Source organism: Lissotriton vulgaris, chromosome 3_1, assembly GCF_964263255.1.
Source record: "Lissotriton vulgaris chromosome 3_1, aLisVul1.2, whole genome shotgun sequence".
Taxonomy (NCBI): Eukaryota; Metazoa; Chordata; class Amphibia; order Caudata; family Salamandridae; genus Lissotriton; species Lissotriton vulgaris.
Window position 1 is genome coordinate 908,975,263 of NC_141689.1, and position 22,749 is coordinate 908,998,011.

General features: G+C 46.7%; 1 protein-coding gene across 1 annotated transcript in view; it reads right to left on the reverse strand.

The window, feature by feature from the left end:
• Positions 1–22,749, reverse strand: part of PTAR1 (protein prenyltransferase alpha subunit repeat containing 1) — a 276,298-nt gene that overhangs the window by 107,005 nt on the left and 146,544 nt on the right. Inside the window, exon 6 of the mRNA XM_086961251.1 lies at positions 131–429. Within this exon, the coding sequence (XP_086817377.1) occupies positions 131–429 (299 nt within the window). The remainder of the gene's footprint in view (positions 1–130; positions 430–22,749) is intronic.

Sequence of the window (22,749 nt, forward strand, 5' to 3'; positions counted from 1 at the left end):
AACACATTCAATATACCTCTTACCCCAAACTAAGCGATGCCAGTAGTGCACAATTTCCACTTAAATACCATCAAAGTGATTTAAAACCACAGAACAGCATAGAAACCGATCACAGTGAGGTTTCTCTTACCTGTGACACCACAGTGTTTCATGCCCTGGATAAGAATCAACAAGATCTGTTATAAGTTCCATTTCTTCCTCTAGAAGAAGGGAGAGATTGACTCTTGGTGCCTCCACACTGGCTCCATCTTCTTTTCGAAGACCAAGGGATTGATCATTCGCCGGTTGGTTATGGACTGACACCGTTTTCCCTGTCCCTGCCTTGTTGATTAAAGACTTTATTAGGAACTGGCGGTAGTGAAATCCACTGTGGTCTGAAACGTGCATTGCAACCCAGAGTTTTGTAGAAGATAATTCATCAAGAAGTATCTGAAAAAACAACATAAGGTAGTTTCATCAAGATCTATGAAAGGACTACCACAGTGAGAAACGTAATCAGTGTATTCTGGGAACATAAAATGCCATCTCCGAGCCAAGCCAGCCCTGCACTGGAGTTTAATTAATTCTTGCTGAGAATACGGCTTACAGAATTTGCTTAATTGCTTTTGTCTAGAAACATCCGTGTGACACTTAACAGATTTACTGTAACAGTGTCTACAGCCCTCAATTTGTCCAATTCAAAGCGTATGAAATAATGCAACACAAATCAGTTCCCAGAATCAATACTTTGGACCAATTGTGAAATGGTTTTCTTGACAAGTGGCCAGTGTTGATAGTACGAAGTAGTTCTTCAAGTAAAGAAGTGAGAAAGGCTCCCAGTTGGGACTGTCATAGCTTAATTTTTAAACTAGAATGTTGCCCTTTTTCATTTCAATACATTAAAACTTTTTAATACATTCAACACCAATCTGTTCTCAGGATCAATTCACATAACCAATTTCTCAATTGACGAGTGAGGGAAAGGCTGGCGAAGAATGGGGGAGGAATCAAGGGCAAGAAGGAATGAAAGGAATTAAGGAGAAAATAAAGAGAAGGGCATGGGCGAGATAAAGGAAGTAGAGAGGGAGAGGAGGGGAACATAGAATAAGAGGAGCATATGGGTGAAAACAAAGGAGAAAGAGAGCGAACCTTTCTCATCACTGCACTCTCCTCCCCTGCTGGGAATGTTGGGCATAATGGGGCATACAATGGCAGTGTAAACTAGAAACACTGAAAAGGTTAAATCCATGAACTTATTTAGCATTTCTGAATATAGACCAAACAGCCTTGGCTGAAAATATCCTCACCCCTCATCCACATTTCAAGTGACAATGTGTGTAATAATATCTCCCTATGCTCAGACTATCAGATTCATTGAAGAGCTTCTATTCTTTAAATAGGGCACAAAAACGGATCAGTAAAGTGAAAGGTGTATATATATTTTATGATGGCCAATTTATGCAAAGTTTCACTTGCTTTTGAAACGTAAAAAGGTTTTGAAGTTTCCTTCTCCAATTTAACCTTTTTAGTGACCCTGTTTTTCCTAAGTCATACTCTTATGCTCATCACTTTCACAGCACTGTAAATCAACTGTGACAAAACTGTGCAGCCACTCATCTTCCCAAAAGCGGAGTCTTTGGACAACCGCTGCACACAATTAATGGTTTATTTATTATTTGAACCTGTGTATAGCACAACCAGGACCAGAGAGTTACTAAGGTGATTTACATTAAACCTGAAACTGAAAACAAGAAAGTTGATTACAATAGACAGAAGTGGGAAAGTAATGAAAGGACAGGCTCAGAAACGTAAGGGATCTATATATTTTACCATTTGTTAAATATTTAGCATAACATAGATATGACTTTAATTTAGTTCAGAATTCTTCAAATCAATGAGATTTAAGTTGTTTAAGTCTACGGCAATATCCTTTTGCCCCCCCTTGCTCCTAGAGTTTGTTCGGCATGGTTTTTAGCCGTTCCATTTAAGTGTTGGACACAGGGCTTTGCCCCAGGTCCTAATTACTGACCATACCCCAGGTCATGTAAACACAACCACTGGCTGTGCTCACTTCCCTTTGCAGGTTATGAGCACAGGGGTTGGCCTACATGGCTTGGCTTTATCCACACTTATTTTAAGGTTTATGTGACCACTTTGGCCTTTTTAATGCAGTCGTTTGGGCTACAACTTCGTTTTTGGAAAAGAACCCGGATTCTCCAAAGGGTGGTGAGCTGTTGAAGTGCTAACATCTCGATCCCGTAGAACAGCGGTGAACGCTTTGCGGAGTCATATCCTGATATGATGAATGGAAGCAAGAAGGAAAATCTGCATTGCTTTCATTGTTGCAAAGCATCTGGCTTATCTCACCTAGTCCTGTCTGTAACCCCATTGGCCTTTCAAGAACAAGTTACTTGCCTTCAGTAACACATTTTCTTGTAGAAACTATCTGACCACAGATTCCTCACCTTGTGAATTTTCACATGCATCAGACTGGATACGTAAACGTTTGCAAGCAATTCCCTTGCACGCCGACAAGAGGCACTGTTCGGCTCTTCTTTGGATCCATCCCAACCCGGATGTGACATTGGGGTCCCCATACAAAAGCCACCTCTGTAAGCTAGCCTCAGTTTCTCTCGGATGTCTGTACATGCCATCTGGCGCAGAGCCCTTGAAATCAAGAGAACGGCAGTGCGCAGACCTTCCGATTTACGCTCTTATGGAAAGACTATATGAGACCATTTCACAGAACAGGGAGGAGGGTTGGTCGGAAAGGAACCTATGGTTAGACAGAGTCTCTTCCAGAATAGGCGTTATTGAAGGTACATAGCTTGTTCTTCTGACAGACTTCCAAACACAGATTCCTCACATTGTAAACGGACACCAAAGCAGTACCTTCCCAGGTGGTGGGTCTGTGGAATGACTCAGACCAGGAAATACTGTTGGACTATCCTGCAAAATGCCCATTTGCACTGGACATGGCGGTCCAGGAAGTAGTGCTTTGTGAACATGTAGAGGGATGTCCACGTTACAGCCTGACAGATGTCTAGGACTGGCACACCAGATGCTATTGCAGTGGAAGCAATTCTGGTTGGATGAGCGTTCAATCATTATGGGGATTGAATTTTAGTCAGCCCATAGCAGATCTTGATGCATAACACAATCAATTGGGAGATAGTTATATTTTGCAACGCTTAGCCCTTGTTTGCTCCAGAGAAACCATTGAAGAGTTGGTCATCTGGTTGGTAATTCTGGTCAATGAATCAGCTAAGGGCCCTCTTAGGGTCCACACCGTGGAGCCATTCTTCTCTCTTGGAGCAACAGGGTGGTGAATAAAAAAATCTGCAAAGTGATGTGTTACCCTATATGGAAGGGAGTGTCAAGAACATCGCTTTTGTCCAACGGACCAGTTTGTCTGGGAAGAATACCACAGACTATGCTGGATGTTCACCAACTCACCTTGTAGATGTTATAGTGATAAATGCTGTGTCGATCAACAGATGGAGAGGGCAACTGTGCATTGGTTCGAAAGGAGTGCACATCAGGAAGATGATCAACAAATTAAGGCCCCGTTGCAAAATGACAAATGGTGTTGGCTAAAAAATTTGGATGAACTCCTTCAAAAACCGCATCAGAACTAGTGACTTGAAGAGGGATGGCTGATCTGGCAAACACAAGAAGACTGAAAGGTAACCCTTACATTTCACCATAGCAAGGCCTTGTTAGGCTAAAGAAAGACAGAACACGAGAACATCAGAAAACTGTGCATTCAAGGGTTGATTGTTATATAACAAACATCAGACCGCAAACGTCTCCCTAGAGTCCTGAATAAGCGGTTTTAGTAGATGGATGTCTCACTGCCAAAATCCCGGCAATCACATCGGGAGACAGATCGAAAGTCAGTAACTGTTGGCTTTCATTCTTCACATATGGAGGTATAGGTTGCGCAGGCTCAGGTGCAGGACCTAACCCTGCTGCTGCAATAGAAGGTCCTCCTGAAGGGGAAGCTGGAATGGAGGACAGCTGCTCATGGCCATAAGTATTGGACACCACACTCTCTTCACCCAGTCTGTGGCCACTAGGATAACTCAGACCGACTCTTTCTTCATCTGTTCCAACACACACGGCAGACAAGGTAGGAGCAGAAAGGCATACAGGAGTCTCGAATCTCAATTCGGACAGAAGAAGTCCCCAAGACAGAACTGCCTTGGGAACTCCAATGTGAAAACTTTGACACAGTTCACTATGGTGGCGAACAGATCGAGACAGGGTTCTCCCCAGTTGTGGAAGATGCCCTGTGACACATCGGAGTGCAAATGTCATTTGTGATCCTCTAGGTGGCCGAGTTAATCTGCCCTGACATTTAAAGATCCCTCTAGGTGCTATGCGGTCAGAGAGATCCCGTGAGATTAAGTCACTTCCAGAGACACAAGGCCTACTGGCAAATGAATCCCGACTCCATCCCACCCTATTTCTTGCAATACCACAATGCGGTTATGTTATCCCCTAGAATCTGCAACCGTTCTGCCCCAATGCTCAGGAAGAATGTTTTCAGTACCAAGCGGATCGCTCGCAACTCCGGTAAGGTGATGTGGAGGCAGGTCTTCGCCAAAGAGCAGAGTCCTCTGATCTCTACTTCACCCAAATGACCTGCCACTACCCAGTCAACCAAGCAACAATGCATGCGTCACAATCGTTACCTCTGGGTGGAATAGGGACAGGGGTCTGCCTTTGGTCCAATTGTGGTTGAAAATCTATCACTGCAGATCTGCTGTTGTCTCTTTTGACATCTGATTGGATCCCAATAGGTCCCCTTAATGCGAAGTCTACTGAGACTTCAAGTTCTACTGCAGAGCCCCCATGTACCATTGGTACACAAGTTGAATGCAAGAGGCCAAGAAGCCTCAGAAACCCTCTCATGGATTCGGATCAAGGGACAAAACATTTGAATCATAGCCCGAACGTCCTGGACTAGATGAATGTGAGCGAAGGCGTGGAAGAGAACCATATCCAAGAGGGTTCCGATGAAGAGGAACCGTGGTGGAGGAGTCAGATGTAACTTCAACACGTTGATAGAGCAGCTTAAAGATAACAGGTCAGTCGTTGTCAGGAGGTGGTCTACAACTGTTGAGGCCATTACACTTTCAGTGGGCAGTTGTCAAGGTATTGGAAGACAGGTATCCCAACCGCTGCAGGAGGGCTGTGACCAGCACCATCACCTTTGTGAAAACCGAGGTGCATTGGTTATGCCAAAAGGGAGCACCGACAATTGAAAGTGCTCTTGGTGTATCTGAAACTGAAGGTAGAGCTTATGGAATTGCAGGATAGGGATGCAGAAATAGGCATTCTGCAGGTCAAATGCCACCATCCTGTCAGATACAACCTGGGTCAAGATAGGCATCCTGAACTGGTTGTTCCACTAGGAGGAAGATCAGGTGACACAGACTGGGAACAGATAATAGCCAGTCACAATTTCTGATGCCGGCACCCTCCCTATTGCTCCCTGGGCCAAGAGAGCATGAACGTCTCCACAGAGTATGGACAAGTGATGCTCTGGGAGGTATTGTAGTGTGGGTGGCATATTGGGGGGGGGCGGGGGGGGGGGGGGGGTTTACAGGAAAGTTAGTGAACAACCATGTTCCGCACATTGACTGGATTTGATGCTCCTCCACCTGGGGAGGTAGAAAGTGATACGGCCTCCCACCGGACGATCATGAGCTGCTGAGGATAAGGTAAACCGGATTTTCAACAGTTGCAGGAGGCTTCACTGGCGCCACTTAACAAAATAACTTGAGGACAAAGACCCCCCCTGTGCCAACCACTGTTTTTCTCTGGCTGGCTGGCTGGAAATTAGCTATGCAGAACAGCACCTATTTCCACACGGCTATCCACACCTCTAGAGGCTGGCAGCCGAGGTGCACGACCGACGATGGTTTTGGCTATCTGGAATTTAGGATAGAAATCAGGTTCTGACTAGTTTTAGTGACATATACCCACAGGAAGTAGTCACTACTGGGGCAGATTAGAAGCAGGACTAGATGCCCATTGGCTACTAGTCCTCACACCCAATAAATTCAGGATTTAAGGGGCACCCCAGACACCAGCACCTTGGATTCGACATGTTATCAAGAAGAGACCCATATCCACGACAAGGCAGGGCTCAATGAAGATCGGCACTAAGTTCTGCACTTGTGACAGCCAACCTGCACCCGCTGGATTGCAACTCCAGCAAAGAAAGAGACTGGTTCCACAAAGAAGGAGAGTCCCTCCGCAAACTCCAGACTTCACAAGAACTCCCTTGGGGTAGAGGAACTAGTCCCCTGCAGTTGGCAGGCACAAACCACAAAGTCCACAACCTTGAAGCCTTACACCTCGAGCTGTCGGTATGATCGCTCAAAGTTCCTGTGCAGGTGGCTTCTGGGAACTATAGTCGCGACCCTCAGAGAGACTCCGCTTTCTACACCGTTCCCCATGTCCTCTGCATGAAGATGTCCTCAACTGGAATGCTTGCAGGTACAGAGGCTTGTTGGTTGTCAGTTCGACTACTACCTACTTTTTCAACACTTCAAGAGAAGAGAATCATCTGCTCGAATGAGCATCCACTCCTGTGGCTTCATCATAAAGATCTTGCATTTGTTTTTTCCCTCTTTAGGCTCACCAGCCAGCTCCTCTGGCCGCAGATCCAGTTCTGCACCACGGATAGCAGAGTGCACTTCTGCACCAGAGTCCCCCGAGCCAGGTAGATCAGATCTGCCTGGAGACTCCTAGTCCAGGGCCAGCTCCTTGCTTTTCTTCCAAAGGTTTTTGCTCAACTCCCCCGCAAGTACCTTTTTGATAAGGTAACCATTTCAACACCAAAAGTCTGATTAACAGTTCTGTTTAACAGCTGAAAGTGCACCTCTGCAACCCACACCCCTGAGCCAGGTAAAATCTAGCTGTTGTGAACTAGTCAAATGACCCCTAAGACCTTAACTTCGAGTGAGTTCCGTTGAACTCGCCCTCAAAAGAAACAATTGCATATATGTGTTTTTCCCATTGCCAGCAACGTTAATGTTTTTCACATGGCAGAGTATTGATTTTTTTATTGCATGAAAATAGAAAACTCCACTTATACTATATGTATTGATTTTGTTTTGGTGTCTGAAAATACATAACAATCAGACTTTTTTTTTTAAATTGGTGTCAGATTTCTCTTGAGTCATCTCAATTACTTATCGTCCAGGTTGGTGATGTGAAATGCTTAACATGTTCCTTTAAAGTTGCCACTCTGTTAGGACTGAGAGAAGGTGCATTGAGAGTACCCGGGGTCCATCTTTGTGTATTGTGCTAGCATTAAATGGTAATGCACCCCTGCCATACGGCATAATACTTTCACCTAGCAACAATCTGGGACAGCTTGCAAGAGGTCTGCTACTCGGTCTAACAATGCACACAAGTTTCTTCCCAGTAGGTAAGAAGTGTTGACGGACAAGTGTGCAAGGCTGGTAGAAGAGAGCACACATTGAGCCTTGTGGACATCTGCTCTATCAGTCTCTCTGGAGTGGGACGTTGAAGAAGAAAATCAGGATGCCCAGGAGCAGGTCTCTGTTGCCTTGCCATTTGCTTATTAACCGGAGGACAAGATACAAGCTTTGCCCAGGTGACCACCAGCACATCAGTCAGGGCCTCATTGAAAGGCAGTAGAGGTTCTTGGCTGGTTTGTCCAGTGTTGAGGACCTCATAGAGGAAGTTTGCTTTTACCTCTACTGTAAAAGTGAGGTTTAGCAACTTTGTCACTCCGAATTAACAGCGAAGGAAGCAGACTCCTGTGTTGCCATGCCATGTTTAGGGAGGAAAGATGACTGAGGAGGTATACATGCCACTGGCATCCTGAAGGTCATCAAAGTGATTCCCATCGTTATAAGGGTGAATGTCATCAACATCATCATGAGGGAAATCGGTATCTGAGTCCAAATGAGCATATTGGCGTGGTCTCGGTGGTGGCGTGATATGTTTCAGAGTCTGACAAAACTACTGGCTCAGTTTCAGGAGTCTGGGCTTGGACTGACAGCGCTGATCGTGGCGTCGAGGGTGGCACTGAACATTGAACTGGGGCCGGTAGTGCTCAGTCCAAAGAAAGAGAATCAAGATTAAATGGCGCAGATGGTGTCTGAGAATTGCAAAGAAAAGGGGTCTTCTGAAAAGGATAATAAGTACACCTAGACAGGCAATTACATTAATGTAAATTTTCTAGGGCTACTTCAAAAAACTCTCAAAACATAGGTATAGAAAAACCAATAGTGACACTAATGATTAGAAAAGTATAAAAATATATTTATTACATTTTACATAATCTTATTTGCACATATGCACAAGATACTTACCTTCAGTAACTACTGTTTCTTACAGATATATCGTTACCGAAGGTAAGTAACTTGTGCATCTGAAAGAAACAGGTTAGTGTTAGATTCCTTACCTTAGAAAAGATACCCCAGCAACACCAACCCCGGTGGTGGGTCTGAGAGCCAAGATCACACCAGAAAGTCCTGGAGAACGGAACGGCCGAAAAAGCCATCTCTCCGGACTTGGCTGTCCAGGCAGTAGTGTCTAGCAAAAGTGTGCAGCGAGGCCCACGTAGCTGCCTGACAGATGTCCTGCAAGGGGACTCCCCGACCCAGGGCAGTAGTAGCCGCCGTGGCCCGAGTTGAATGGGCCCTCAGCCCAACAGGGGGCTCCTTTCTAGCCAAGGAGGAACAGACCTTGATGCACAACACAACCCACCGAGAGATGGTCGGTTTGTGCACCGCCCGTCCCTTCTTCGCGCCCACGTAACCAACAAAGAGCTGGTCGTCCACCCGGAACTGGCGTGAGCGATCAAGGTAGAAGGAGAGCTCATGTTTTGGGTCCAGGCATGTGGAGTCTCTCTTCCTCTTTCGAGGGATGCGGAGGCGGAAAGAAGGTGGGCAAGGTGATGGACTGCCCAATGTGAAAGGTCGTAACCACCTTGGGCAGGGAAGAAGGATGCGTTCTTAAAAGAAGCTTGTCTGGATGGACAGAAAGGAAAGGAGGCTTAGTAGATAGAGCCTGGAGCTCACTCACTCTCCTGGCAGAGGTGATGGCAACTAGGAATGCAGTCTTGAGAGTCAGAAGACAAAGAGGGCAATTGTGAAGTGGCTCAAAAGGAGCGCACATCAGATAGGTTAGAACAAGGTTCAAGTCCCACTGAGGCATCACAAAAGAAACAGGAGGAAACATGTGCGTGATGCCATTTAAGAATCTATTTACAACAGGGGACTTGAAAAGAGAAGGCTGATCAGGAAGCCTCAAGAAGGCAGAAATGGCAGAGAGGTAGCCCTTAAGAGTGCCCAGAGCAGAGCCCTGCTGGGCAAGAGAAAGAAGGAAGAGGAGAACCTCCGAAAGGGGGGCAGAGAGAGGATCCACAATCATGATCCATCATGCACCGGCGGCTGAGTTTGTCCGCCCTGGTGTTCAGGGAACCTGCCAGGTGTTGAACAATCAGGGTGATTCTCTGGTGTTCCAGCCATGTCCAGTGGCGCAGAGCCTCCTGACAAAGGGTCCACGACTCCACCCCACCATGTTTGTTGCAGTACCACATGACAGTGGTGTTGTCCGTGAACACCTGCACTACACTTCACCGGACAGAGGGAAAGAATGCCTTCAGTGCAAGCTGATCGCCCGCAGCTCCAGAAGGTTGATGTGGAACCGGGACTCCGCCGGAGACCAGAGGCCTCTGATCTCCCTCTCCCCCATGTGGCCCCCCATCCCAGGAGGGACGCACCTGTCACCACTACGTGCTCTGGTTGGGGTAGGGAGAGAGATCTGCCGCTGACCCAATCGCGGTTTGTGAGCCACCACTGCAACTGTCTTGCAGTGCCCTCCGAGATCCGGACGTGGTCGGACAGATTGCCCTGATGCTGTGCCCACTGAAATTTCAGGTCCCACTGCAGAGCCCGCATCCGCCACCTGGCATGATGCACCAGAAGGATGTAGGAGGCCATCAGCCCCAGGAACCGCATCGTCAATCTGACCGAGACTCGGGATAAAGGCTGAAAGATCGGAATCAGAGCCAGAATATCCCGAACCCACTGTTCGGGGGGGATAAACCCGAAACTGCGCTGAGTCCAGAACCGCTCAAATGAAAAGGAGCTTCTGAGAGGGGCACAGGTGTGACTTCGGCACGTTGATGGAAAACCCCAGCGAGTGCAGGAGGTCAGCCGTAGTCTGGAGGTGGGAGACGACTGCCTGGGGCGAGCCCGCCTTCAACAACCAATCATTGAGATAAGGGTTTCAGTCTTCCCCTAATCTGCGCAGATGAGCTGCGACCACTGCCATCACTTTCGTGAACACCCGTGGGGCGCTGGTAAGGCCGAAGGGGAGCACGGTAAACTGAAAGTGCTCGTGGCCTACCGTGAACCGCAGGTAACGCCAGTGGGCCGGCAGGACGGGGATGTGGAAATATGCGACCTGCAAGTCCAACGCTACCATCCTGTCTTCTGGGTCCAGGGCAGCTAGGACCTGAGCCAAAGTCAGCATCTTGAACTTCTCCTTCCGGAGGAAGCCGTTGACGCTCCGTAGGTCCAAGATAGGGCGTAGGCCTCCTTTGCCCTTCTTGGGTACCAGAAAGTAGTGGGAATAGCAACCACTTCTACTTCTGGCCCAGGAACGCGCTTGACGGCCCCCTTGGCCAAGAGGGCCGCAACTTCCTCCTGGAGAAGTCGCAAGTGATGCCCCAACATGCGGTGGTAAAGCGGGGGCATGGATGGAGGGGTCGCCTTGAAGGGGAGGGAGTAGCCCCTTCGGACGATTTGCAGCACCCACCTGTCCGATGTGATGGAGCGCCAGTGAAGGAGGTGATGGCGAACCTTGCCCCCCACTGGCGTCGAATGGGCCTGACCTTTCGGACTAGGAGGATTTTGAGGCAGATGCTGCGGGGGCGGGTGTGGACTGACCTTGCCAGTGTCCCCCATCACCGCCACGGCAGTTACCACGTCCGCGTTGAGATTGCTTTTGCGGCCTGTGGCTAGCTGGATGTGAGGGGGCGCCCCTTCCTTGGCCACGAAAGGGACGAAAGGTGGAAGTTTGCTGGCGTTGGCCGAGGCCCAAGGACTTGGCCGTAGCCCTGGAGTCCTTGAAACGCTCCAGTGCACTGTCCGCCTTGTCGCCAAAGAGGCAACGGCCATCAAAGGGCGTGTCCATAAGGGAGGCTTGGACATCGCCCGAAAAATTGGCGGACCTCAGCCAGGTGTGGCGGCAAACCACCACCGTCGTTGCAATCGCCCGGCCTAGCGAGTTTGTGGTATCCAGTCCACACCTAATGGAGTAGCGTGCTGCATCCCTTCCCTCTGCAAGGGCTTGGGTAAGCTTTGCCTGGACCTCCGTCGGGCACTGCGGCAGCACTTCCGCAACCGTATCCCACAGGGAGTAGGAGTAACGGCCCAAAAGGCAGGCAGTGTTGACAGACCACAACCCCAAACTCAGTGAGGAGAACAGTTTCTTGCCGAACTGGTTGTACTTTTTGGATTCCGGTATGGAAGGGCGGCCAGGAATGCGGTCTGGGAGGTTGAGGCCTGGATCACCTGGCTATCAGGGGTGGGGTGAACGGACAGGGAACTGGAGTCGCCCGGAGCCGGGCGATGGCGTATCTGCTCTCGTGTTGGAGTCAAGACAATAATGTCTGGTAAATGTATGGACGGACCTCCATGTCGCCGCCTTACAAATCTCAGACATGGGCACATTATTGAGGAAAGCCGCAGTCGCAGCTCTTCCTCTGGTGGAATGCGCTCTGGGAGAAACCCCCAGCGAATTCAGCGCCTGCTGGTAAGCAAGTTTAATACATGAAACTATCCATCTTGAGATAGAACGCTTTCAGGCAGCATGACCTGTCCTGATCGATCCATAGTTAACAAAGAGATGATCAGAGTGACTAATAATCTTAGACCTATCTAGATAGAACTTTAAAACTCTTTTCAAGTCTAAAGAATGCAGAGCCCTCTCAGCTGTGTAGAGGGATTGGGAAAGAAAGTGGGCAGAGAAATGGTCTGATTTACATGAAAATCTGACACCACTTTAGGCAGAAAAGATGGATGCATCCGTAGTACCACTCTATTCAAATGGAACACTGTATAGGGTTCAGAGGAACAGAGAGCTTGAATCTCGCTCACTCTGCGAGCTGACGTGATTGCTACCAAAAAAGCTGCTTTCCACTAAAGATGTTGTAAAGTAGCTTTATGAATGGGTTCAAAAGGTGGACCCATTAGCTTCGATAGACCCAGGTTCAACTCCCATGGAGGAGAAGGAGGACGCACTGGAGGGTACACTTTCTTCAACCCTTACAGGAAGTCTTTGGCAGATGGTAACTGGAAAAAAATAAGTTTGGGAAGGTTACCGCCTATAAGCTGGTATAGAAGCTAGGTTCACCTTGATGGAATTAAACTTTAAACCTGCTTTAGCCAGTTATAACAAATAAGGAAGAACTGCTTCTTCCTGACATTGAACAGGATTATGGTCATTCTGTATACAACAGATATAGAATCGCTTCCACTTGCATGCATAAAAGTGCCTTGTGGAGGGCCGCCTTGCCTCTTTTAGGATGAACATGCAGTCCTCTGGCAGCCCTAGATGTCCGTACTGTATGACCTCAGGAGCCATGCTGCCAAGTTCAGTGACGGAAGGTTGGGGTGGTGAATCCTCTAGTTCATCTTGGACAACAGGTCAGGCTTGCATGGTAGCCTCTTGTGAGGAGTCACCGACGGGTGAAGCAGGTCCGTGTACCACCATTGCCTCGGCCAGTCCGGGGCTATGAGGATCATTGTTGTGCACGAGTGTTTTAACTTGCTCACCACCTTTGAGATCAGCGGAAGGGGTGGAAAAGCGGACACAAATTCCCCTGACCAGTCGATCAAAAGAGCATTCCCTCTCGTCCCTGGCTGGTAGAACCTGGAGGCGAAGTCTTGGCATTTTGTGTTTTGGTCGTCCGCAAACAGGTCTATGGTGGGCCGACCTCAGGATTGGAAAAATTCTTCTACCACTGTCATGTAGTACCCAATCCTCCTTGTCGTCGAAATGACGGCTTAGAGCGTCCGCCCTCACATTCTGCTCTTCTGGGAGGTGGACTGCTGTGATGGACAACTTGCGAACCAGAAGCCAATGCCAGATCCGTTGTGCTTCCAGCGACAGAGTTTGTGAGCGTGTTCCCCCCTGCTTCCTCAAATAGTACATTGTGGTGGTGTTGGCCGTCTGTACTAGAACTGAAGCTTCGTGAATCGAGTTGAGGAATGCCTTGAGAGCTAGGTGGACTGCTCTCAACTCTAGCATGTTGATGTGGTAGGTACTTTCCTTGTGCGACCACAGACCTTGCACCTGTAGTTGACCCATGTGTGCTCCCAAACCAAGAAGGGAAGCATCCGTGATCAGCGTCTGCACAGGAGAAGGTTGATGGAACAGAACTCCCACATGCATATTTTGTCTTTTGGTCCACCATGGAATGGAAGCTCGAGCTGCATCTGAGAGAATGATGTGATCATCCCAGCGAGCCGATTGCTGGTCCCACTTGTCGTCCAGATCCTGCTGAAGAGGACGCATTTGAAGTCTGGCATTCGGGACCAGGAATATGCAGGATGCCATCGACCCTAGCAGGGAGGCAATCCGGCACACTTTCTGATCCTTGTTGCGAAGCACCAGCTGACATTTCTGGGTTATCGAAAACGGTCTCTCCTCCGAAGGAAACACTTTTCCTACTTCGAAGTCTAGCAGAGCTCCTAGGAAGTGAATCTTCTGGGTGGGTTGAGAGACTGATTTTCCGAAGTTGACATGTAGTCCTAGTCGCTGGCAGAGCTCTATGCAAGTCTGGAACTTACTTCTTACGCTGTCTGGGGAGGGACCTTTCAACAGCCAATCGTCCAGGTATGGGTATCTGAAGACCCCTCTACGGCGTAGAGCGGTTGCTACCACTGCAACACACTTCGTGAACACTTGGGGAGCCGACTTCAACCCAAACGGCAGGACTTTGAACTGATAGTGGGAGATCCCCACCCAGAACCGAAGAAATCTTCTGTGATTGGGGTGTATTGGAACATGAAAGTAGGCATCTTGGAGGTCCAGCGAACACATCCAATCTCCCCCCCTGAGATGTGGATATATTTGGTGAAGCGCCAAGATGCAAAAATTTTCCTTTTTGACGCACAGATTGAGAGTTCGCAAGTCCAGAATTGGTCTGAATGTTGCCTTTTGCCCCTTTTTTCGGACCAGAAAATATCAGGAGTACACTCCTTTTCCCCTTTGAGACACTGGCACTCGCTCGATGACTGACCTCTCGAGAAGAGTGGCCACTTCTTTTTGCAGAAGTTGTAACTGATGGTTTAATGTTGCCATCGGGGGAACAGATGGAGGCTGATGACTGAAACGAAGACAGTATCCATTCTGAAGTGTAGATAACACCCATCTGTCGTTTGCGATGTTTTGCCACTCTTCCAAATGACTCGCAAGGCTTCCCCCACTGGAGTGGTCCACGGCGCTGGGGGAAGGAAAGACTCATTGCTTTGACCGAGCTTTGCAAGTATTGTTGCCCTGGCATTGATTCCCTCCTCCTCTGGAATTACGCTTTCCTCTATACTGGGACTTTTGCTGACCCTGCTGGTCTTGACTCTTCTGCCAGTTAGGGGTTTGAACCCGCTGTTTTGAAGAGCCCTTGTTGTAAGAGAGGTATTTCTTTTTTAATTCTTTTTTCTTTTCGAGCCCTACCGCTTTGAGAGTGTCCAGCTCTGTTTTCGGGCGCTGCATCTCTTCGTCCGTGCTCGCTCGAAACAGGGAAGTACCTGAAAAGGGCAAGATCAGAATACGCGCTTGGCCTTCTGGTTTCAAAGCCGTTAGGCGCAACCAGGATGATCTACTTGCCGATATTCCATGGGCATATCCATGTGCCGTAGGGTAGCTCCATCCGCTGCGGCACCTATAATTTGGTTGGAGTCTTGACTGCCCTCCAGAAGGATCTCCTCAAAGTCCTTACGGTCTTCCTGAGGGAGCTTGTCCACAAAACGCTGTAGAGAATCCCACAGGGACATATCGTAACACCCCAAAAGGGCCTCTGAGTTAGAAACCTTAAGAAAAGACGCTGAAGTACTACAGACTCGTCTCCCCCACGAATCTTGCGTCTTGCTGTCCTTGTCCGGAGGTATAGTAGCAGAAGAAGAAACCGCACTGGATTTCTTCGCTGCTGCGATGATTACTGAGTCTGGGGGCGGATCAGCTCTGAGAAACAGAGGGTCCTCCTCTGGAGATTTGTATTTCTTCAGGATCCTCGCTGAAGCCGCTTTGACCTTTGCTGGAGTGAGGAATACCTCCCTCACCGGATCTATAATACCAGGCACTAACAGCAAAAGGGGTTTAGGTGCCGACCTGTGATGCAGCGTTTCAAAAATCACTGAGGTCTTGACCTGCGGAGTTGTTAAGGGAACTCCCAGTTTTAGAGCCCCTCTACCCAGTATGTCCTGAAAGGTGAAGATCTCGTCGATAGGCGATACCCTTGATCGCGGGAAATCCGCCAGAGTGGGCGAGTAGTCTCTATGGGAACGTGTAGGAGAAGAAGAGGTAGTCTGTGATCTTTGTTCTCTCCTCCTGCTCCTAGATCTTGATCTAAGCCTGGAGGCTCGATCCCTGGAGCATGATCTTTCCCTACGGCGAACTGGGGAGCGTGATCTTCCCTTGGATCTCACCGGAGAGCGAGACCATTCTCTAGGCCTAGAGATAGGCTGCTGCAATCGAGACGCCGTCTACTTGTCTGTAGCCAGTGCTGCAGGGGTGCATACCATCGTGGAGACAGTCTGACGGTAGGAGTCTGCTGTGCGACGTCCCTCACTGGAGAGCGTGCATGTGTTACATGCTTTCGTCCCTGTGGAGTAGGTGAAGGAGAGTGCCTTGATCCTTCGCTGCCTGACGTGTAAATGATCACATCAGGGCCGGAAGACGACCTTGATGAGGAAGACAGGCTCACAGGAGAAGCAGTGCGACTGTGAGAACCACGATGCTCTGGAGTTCTCTTCCTCTTGGCAGCGTGACCGATGCTCTCTGGAGAGCCCTGGTCCCCTTCCGCAGCTTAAGCTGTTCTGGAGGACCTCTGAGATGTAGGCCCATGACTTGAAGACGGAACCGGCCGGCTCGACGTCTGTGTGTTGCGCCACCACTGGCTGATGAATCTGAAGAGACTGCACTGGAGTCCCATGTCTAGACGTCGAACACCGGTGAGGCGACCTCGACGGAGGCCTTCTCGACGTCGAGCGCCTATGACTGGACGCCGACGGAGGATTGTAGTGTAGTTCCTAGTTTCCCACTAGGCCCTGCGCATTGGAATAACATAAACAGTAGTATCGACGTGGAACTGGCTATATTCCAGGCCTCCACTGACTATGCTAAACTTAATTGGGTTGTGTTACCAACTAGCTCAGAGGTCACTGGAAACTTTCTTCTCTGCATAGGAAGTGATCAGCTTCCCTGGCACAGACAAGAAAGGATTCAGTTTTCCAACAACCGTGCAACATGACAACTTTGCTCCTCAGATCAAGAGTCGATCTCTAGGGTCGTGTGAAACAATAGACATAGATTTCACTCAGTCAGTCTGGTGCAGTTTACTTTCACAATATGTAGAGAATAGAGAGACGGGCGTTTATCAATAAAGGGTTAACATTTATTGAACAGTCTTTCTTCTCGTACAAGAGAAATGTATTGCCACAATTGCAATAACTGTTATTATAAAAAGTACGTACAGTAAGATAAGAATTGCGAAATAGAACTGTAAAAGCATTGATATGGTTTCTTAGCCATACAATGGTTTAAAAGTAATAAAACATATATACAGTCATATATACATTAGGCTAACATACTCAACTGGTGCTTCTAACTAAGCCTACCCCGGTGTGCCTGACCTAAGCCTAACACGTGAAAAGGGGGAGTAAGTAAGTAGCTTAAGTTAAGTTGGTTTTGCCAAGGTTTGTTTCAAGAATTCTCTTCTAAGGGTTTAGTCAACACCATACCTCTGAATAGAATGATGGAGGATTGGTATCTCCTTCAGGGGTCTCTCTCGATATCCCAGTCACCCGCGAGGGTAAACCGGAAGCGCCGGGACTGGATTTCTCTGCACGAGAAATGCAGCGGCTTCTCTTCAGCGCGTCGGGAGGAAGGAGGGGTGACAGCGTCCGCGGGCAGCTGGGCTGGATGTCTTCGCAGAGGACGGCTGCACGGCTCCTCAAGCGTACTGAACCACAGTTCGCGCTGTAGCGGCGATAATGGTAATCAGCAGCTTCACCACCACAGGATAGCAGGCTGCAGCGACAGAGTGCTAGTTTTTACCAACACTGGTCATGCAGGCAGCTGGCATCAGCAACAGGCAACGCTCATTGCTTAAGGCAACGTTGGTAATATTTATACCTGACAGGTGCCGGGTTTGACGCAAGTTTGCTGGACATAAGACGTCAATTAAAGATGTCACTAGGAAGTGATAGTTATCAGTTGCTCATTAGAGTTCCATTACTAATCAAAACATAGCAAGCGGGGATTTCCAGGTTTGCTAAGTTTTTATCTTGTTGAAGAACTCGGAGTGTTATCTAGGAATATCAGATAGTGACTGCTGCTCTGTCATTGCACTAATTGGTCGCAAAGGAAGTAGCAGAGAGTCATGCTGGAATGTGGCTCTGTGGCTCTGCTCGTGTGAGGCCAGAGATGACTTTTCAGAAAATCGCACTTGAACGGTTATGCCAATATAGGGAATAAAGGGCTTTATAGCCGAATAGGGGCATAAGGTCACAGTATCGATCAGGAACCTAGATAAATACATGACACCCACTCCACGAATTCATGTCCATCAAAATTACTAAAACTAAGCAATTAGATGCATGTGTAACATTGTGTAACATAGCCCACCCCAAAATACATAAATGCATTCGAAATAGGCGTACTTGTAATACATGGAATTTAGGTACTGTACGTAGTTTTAAAGCATAGTAATAATTCAAAGGGTATTGCATATAAAATCACTGAACGATTATGCAAAAAGATTTACACATGAAGTATCTCTGACAGAAGAAATGCGAGATAAATCATCACATAAAAATGCATTGTAATAACATGTGTGCTAGAGGCTGGTGTAATGTTGTTATGTCTCTAGATGTGTTTAGAAATAGAAGTGTGAAGCTTCTGTTCTCTAAGAATAGTTTTTACGTTAAGCAAAGAATTGTTCGTGCCAAAAAGAAAAAAAGGTCAATATTTTAAAAATTGTCCAATTCAAAGAAAAATCAGTTTACCAAAGCTCCTGGCAGTTTTTTGTTGATCAAAACTGAAGGCCGAATTCAGAGTTCATAGGAACGCTTTGTGTCGGAAAGCTTTTCAAAAGTTATTGTTTCTCTATGGGTGAGAACATCGTATCAGACAGGCTCGCAAAGAATTGGTCTACAAAATCAGGTGATAGTTCAACCAAATTAGATAGCGCTGTAACTTGGCAGGTGTGAGAATGATTGCTGTCATCGAAGTCGGGACCAGCAATGCTCACAGCACGTTGTACCTGGATGATGTTGCTTTTGTCACTCGCTCCACTGTTACCACTTGGCTGTAGTACAGGAGTCTCCACGAATGCCGTCATCAGGATTGGTAGCCGCTGGGGACAACACAATGCGTGAGCCGTTATTGGACTTAGCAAAGTATCGACGTCCATTGGTACTGCTGATGGAAGTGAAAGACAGATGTCCAACACGCATTCCTCGCCGCAAAGCATACACCGTAGCACAGGTAAAATGCAATTTTGCCATATCGGTCTGAATGAAAGGAACCAGGTCATGTTTAGATCTCTCAGCCTGGCCAATCCGAGGACGTTAGTTATCCTGTCCCTGTAGCGCATTGCTAGGATTGTCTCTTCCATTCCCATGGGAGCTATGTCTGAGCCGAGGCTTGCCATAACGAAGCAGGAGGGTCAAAAATAGAATCCCTGCGATGAGTCCCAAAAATAGTGGAATACCACCAAAGATGGAGTGCACAAAATTAGGAAAGATTCCCAAAATTGCCTGGAAGGGTGTTAGCAGTCCCGTAAAGACTGTCTTAAATATGCCTGGGATGCTTGTAGCACTAGACATGTTAAGGAGTTGGCTAAACATTTCTACGAAATGCACGGGGCAATTTGTTGATAAAAGGTCATGAACCTCAGTAGCCGTCCTTGCGACTAGAAGATCATACGTCTCTTTAGATGACGTTATAGGCACTGTTGTCTGTAAAAGCACAGATTTCATTTTGCTTAATGTATCAATTCGTATAGAATAGAGATTCAGACGAGGCCAGAGGGGAGTCACTATGTCTGGAGGCCCGCTCGGGAACAATGCTTGCATACAGCATTTGACCATGGACGTTACTTCTACTAGATAACTTAGTCCGGGCGCGAGGCCACAGCACCTGTGATCCGTTCTTAGAATGTAACTCCCGTTTGCGAGTTGCATAAAGAAGGGCTCTATCTGAGTTGCAGGTGTGACTAGCTGGTGGCATGAAAGGTTGTTTGAATTTCCATCACATGCTCCGTGTAAATTAATACCCTGACACAAAAGTATACCGCTTAGTGAATGTTTACAGTTCTCACCACTAAGAAATACATTTTTGTCGCTGTCACTGTAGCAAGAATGAGTGTATGGTAATTTCCATTTGGATTTTAAGTATCCTTTACCCAATTGTTCATATTGGCCAGCAGGTATGTACTCAAGGCATTTATGAAATCGGAAAGTTGTTATCGGAATTGTGATAATTCCGTGTATTATCCATTCAATGACAGGACTCTCTGACATTGTCAATGGTAATCTCTCGAGTTTCTCGATGCTCAAGATTGTATAGTCTGCTCCTTTCTGTGCCAAACTGATCTGTTTATCAGTAAGGTTAAAGATGGAAAATAATGACGTTGTGTTTATCAAACGCCAAGGCACATAGCCTGAACGAAGATTTTGCAGCGTCCAGCCTAATTCTATAATAGAGCGTAATTGAGACTGGCCATGTTGTAACATTAGCAAATCTCTGTCTATCACATCAAAGGCAGAGGATACAATATTGTCCAAAGAATATATTCTGGAAGACAGAGTCATTAACCCATTGTCTACCACAGAAAGTGTTTTCTCCAAATTAATACGATCAATTTCTCGTATTTTTTCAGCAGTTTCAATTTGCTTTACTTTCCAAGCCTCGTTGTATGAAGCATAGATGCTGGTCGCTATGAAACGCTTTTGACGCTGTTTGCGTGGTCCAAGAATGAAATCGCGCAAATCAGCACCATCTTTTAATAAAGACAAGTGTTGCTTAATTTCAGCCAGTGTGGATGTAGTTAGCCATTCTAGGCAGAGTTTCCCTACACTGTATGTTGTTATAATTCCTGAATGTTGTCTCTGGGAGTATCTTGAGTCTAATCTGGTCATTTTTAACCCCTGTGTTTTATTCAGGAACCTATCTTGACAGCTATTTGTGTCTGTAGGCCAGATTAACCATTTTTTCCAATCAGGATGTGTTCTGTTGAAATGTAAAATGTGTGACACGTCTAACTCATTATCTGCAGTTGCATTCTCAGCTATTGGCTTTGGTATAGACGGTGTTTTAAGGTCTTTGATCTTAGCTAGGCCAAGACAAGATGTTTGGTGTACAGTGTCATTTAAAAATAACATTTGTTCTGGTATCATGCAGGTTCTAAATAGTGCTTCAATGCCTTGCACCTGCCAATCTTTTGTACCCCAAATCGTTTTCGTTTCAATATTATTTTTCCAATAATCAAAACCAAATGTCATCATTTTATCATAAAATGCTTCTGAATATATCAATTTAGAATTTGTCAGCATTGTTTTCATTCCTGTTTTATCTAACAGTTTATAATAAAACGTTTCTGCATTACTGGTGTTAAACCCTGAAAAATATTTGAATTTCTCAAAAAATGCTTTAGAACTGCTTTTAGGTGGTGTAGAACAATGTTCCCATTGATTATACATAAAAACATGTCTAGGCTGTGCAGATTTATGCAAATAGTGATCACCATAGTGGGTATAACAGAATAACTGCTCATAACTAGATGAACCTTGTAAATAATCATGATCTGTGAATCTAGCTGACATTACTAAATCAGACATCATGTCATTAATACTGTTAAAGTCCCAATCATCAGAGAATGTACTAGGTGTAACAAAGTCACTTAAGGAAACCTTTAGTTGATGAGGATACTTCAGGATTTCGACCGGACCATAGATCTCATAGTCTGTTTTTTCCCATACTACCCCACCAGGTATTGGAATTGCTGTGACATTTACTGTTGACAGTTCTCTTTTCTTCACGTGGGATGATCTGTGTGGTTTCAGGACTAGGTTGATGTTCTGACTTGCTGTGTCCATTGTAATATATTTTCCTTCAATGAATTTTCCCAAACATAATACCATGATGAGCCAAAGCAGGAGGAAAAATACACCTAGACCGAACCAGAACTCTAGCCAAGGGGAAATAAAGTAGATTTCCTTCAGTTGATGAAAGAGTTCCGTTGCTTTTTCTTTAAAAGACTTTTTTGTTTCTGGCATCACTTCGGGCTCATTTTCATCTTCAGAGAAGTTGTCGAGGTTGATGAAATAACCAGAGGCAGTTCTGTCAATTGATGGGATTGTTCTTTCAATCTGTCTCTCGGTAGCACTTTCTGATGCCACATTAGTGTAGACTGGTGTTTCTTGACGAACTGTTTCAATTTGTGTTTCAAGAGGCACGAGTTCCATGGCATTATTGCATAGTCCTTCATTGTGCACTGCAGGCTGATCGAATGTGATGAGTCTTTCAGTTTGAACCTCTTGGATTGTTGCAAGTTTGGGTATTCTGTTGTTTCTTGGGAGTCCACTGGGCCTACTGTTGATTATAGGCCACATGCTTGTGGTTTTACCAGATCGATAGACACGATTCTGTTCTCCTTTTTACCAGCAAGGGGCGGTAGCACAACTGATCTTGTTCCGGTGACTGCCAAGACAGGTACTGCTTTTCTGTAAGAAGGCCCAAATTCCTTCTTAACCGCGATCTTTTCTCTGACTAGATCCCCAATCTTTGGAATCCAGACAGGCCTTGCTGGGGCTGTTGCGGGTGGTGCCTCGTCAGTGGTATTTGGCTGTTGCTTTAACTTTATGTTGCTTAATGATTTTCTTGTTTCATTCAGTTCCTGTAAAACAGCCAAACGGTCTTTTACTTCAAACTGCTTTGTTTCTTTTTGTACCACTGACATCTGACTATCGAGGTCCTGAACGTTCATTCTAATTCCGAACAATAGTTCGTATGGGCTGAAACCTTTTAGAGAATTTCTTGGCATGTTGTTAAGACTAGTCTGGACACTTATTAAATGTTTGACCCACCCAGCGCCTGAACCTAATACCTTCGCTGTTATAGATTGCTTTATGTCCCGGTTTTTTCTTTCTACCACACTATTCCCTTCGGGATGCGACGGACAAGAATACCGCAACCCAATTCCCATGCTAGCCATGGCCTCCTTATAGGCTCGAGAGCTGAAAGCAGGACCCTGGTCAGAATGGAACGTGGTAATTGCGTATGTGCCGATATGGACTCGCTAATCTTTTTATAACAGTTCTAGCGTCAGCCGAGTGCTGGAGGCCTCATCATTTAAGTGCTTTTCGTCTTAACTATTAATAGGACGCAGGATGGGGTGTAGGCAGCGTTACGCTCTTTCTGATTGGTAGCCGGTAGCAAGGTTCGCCACTGCGATCCCTATTGCAGTTTTCACAGTTGTTTGCATAT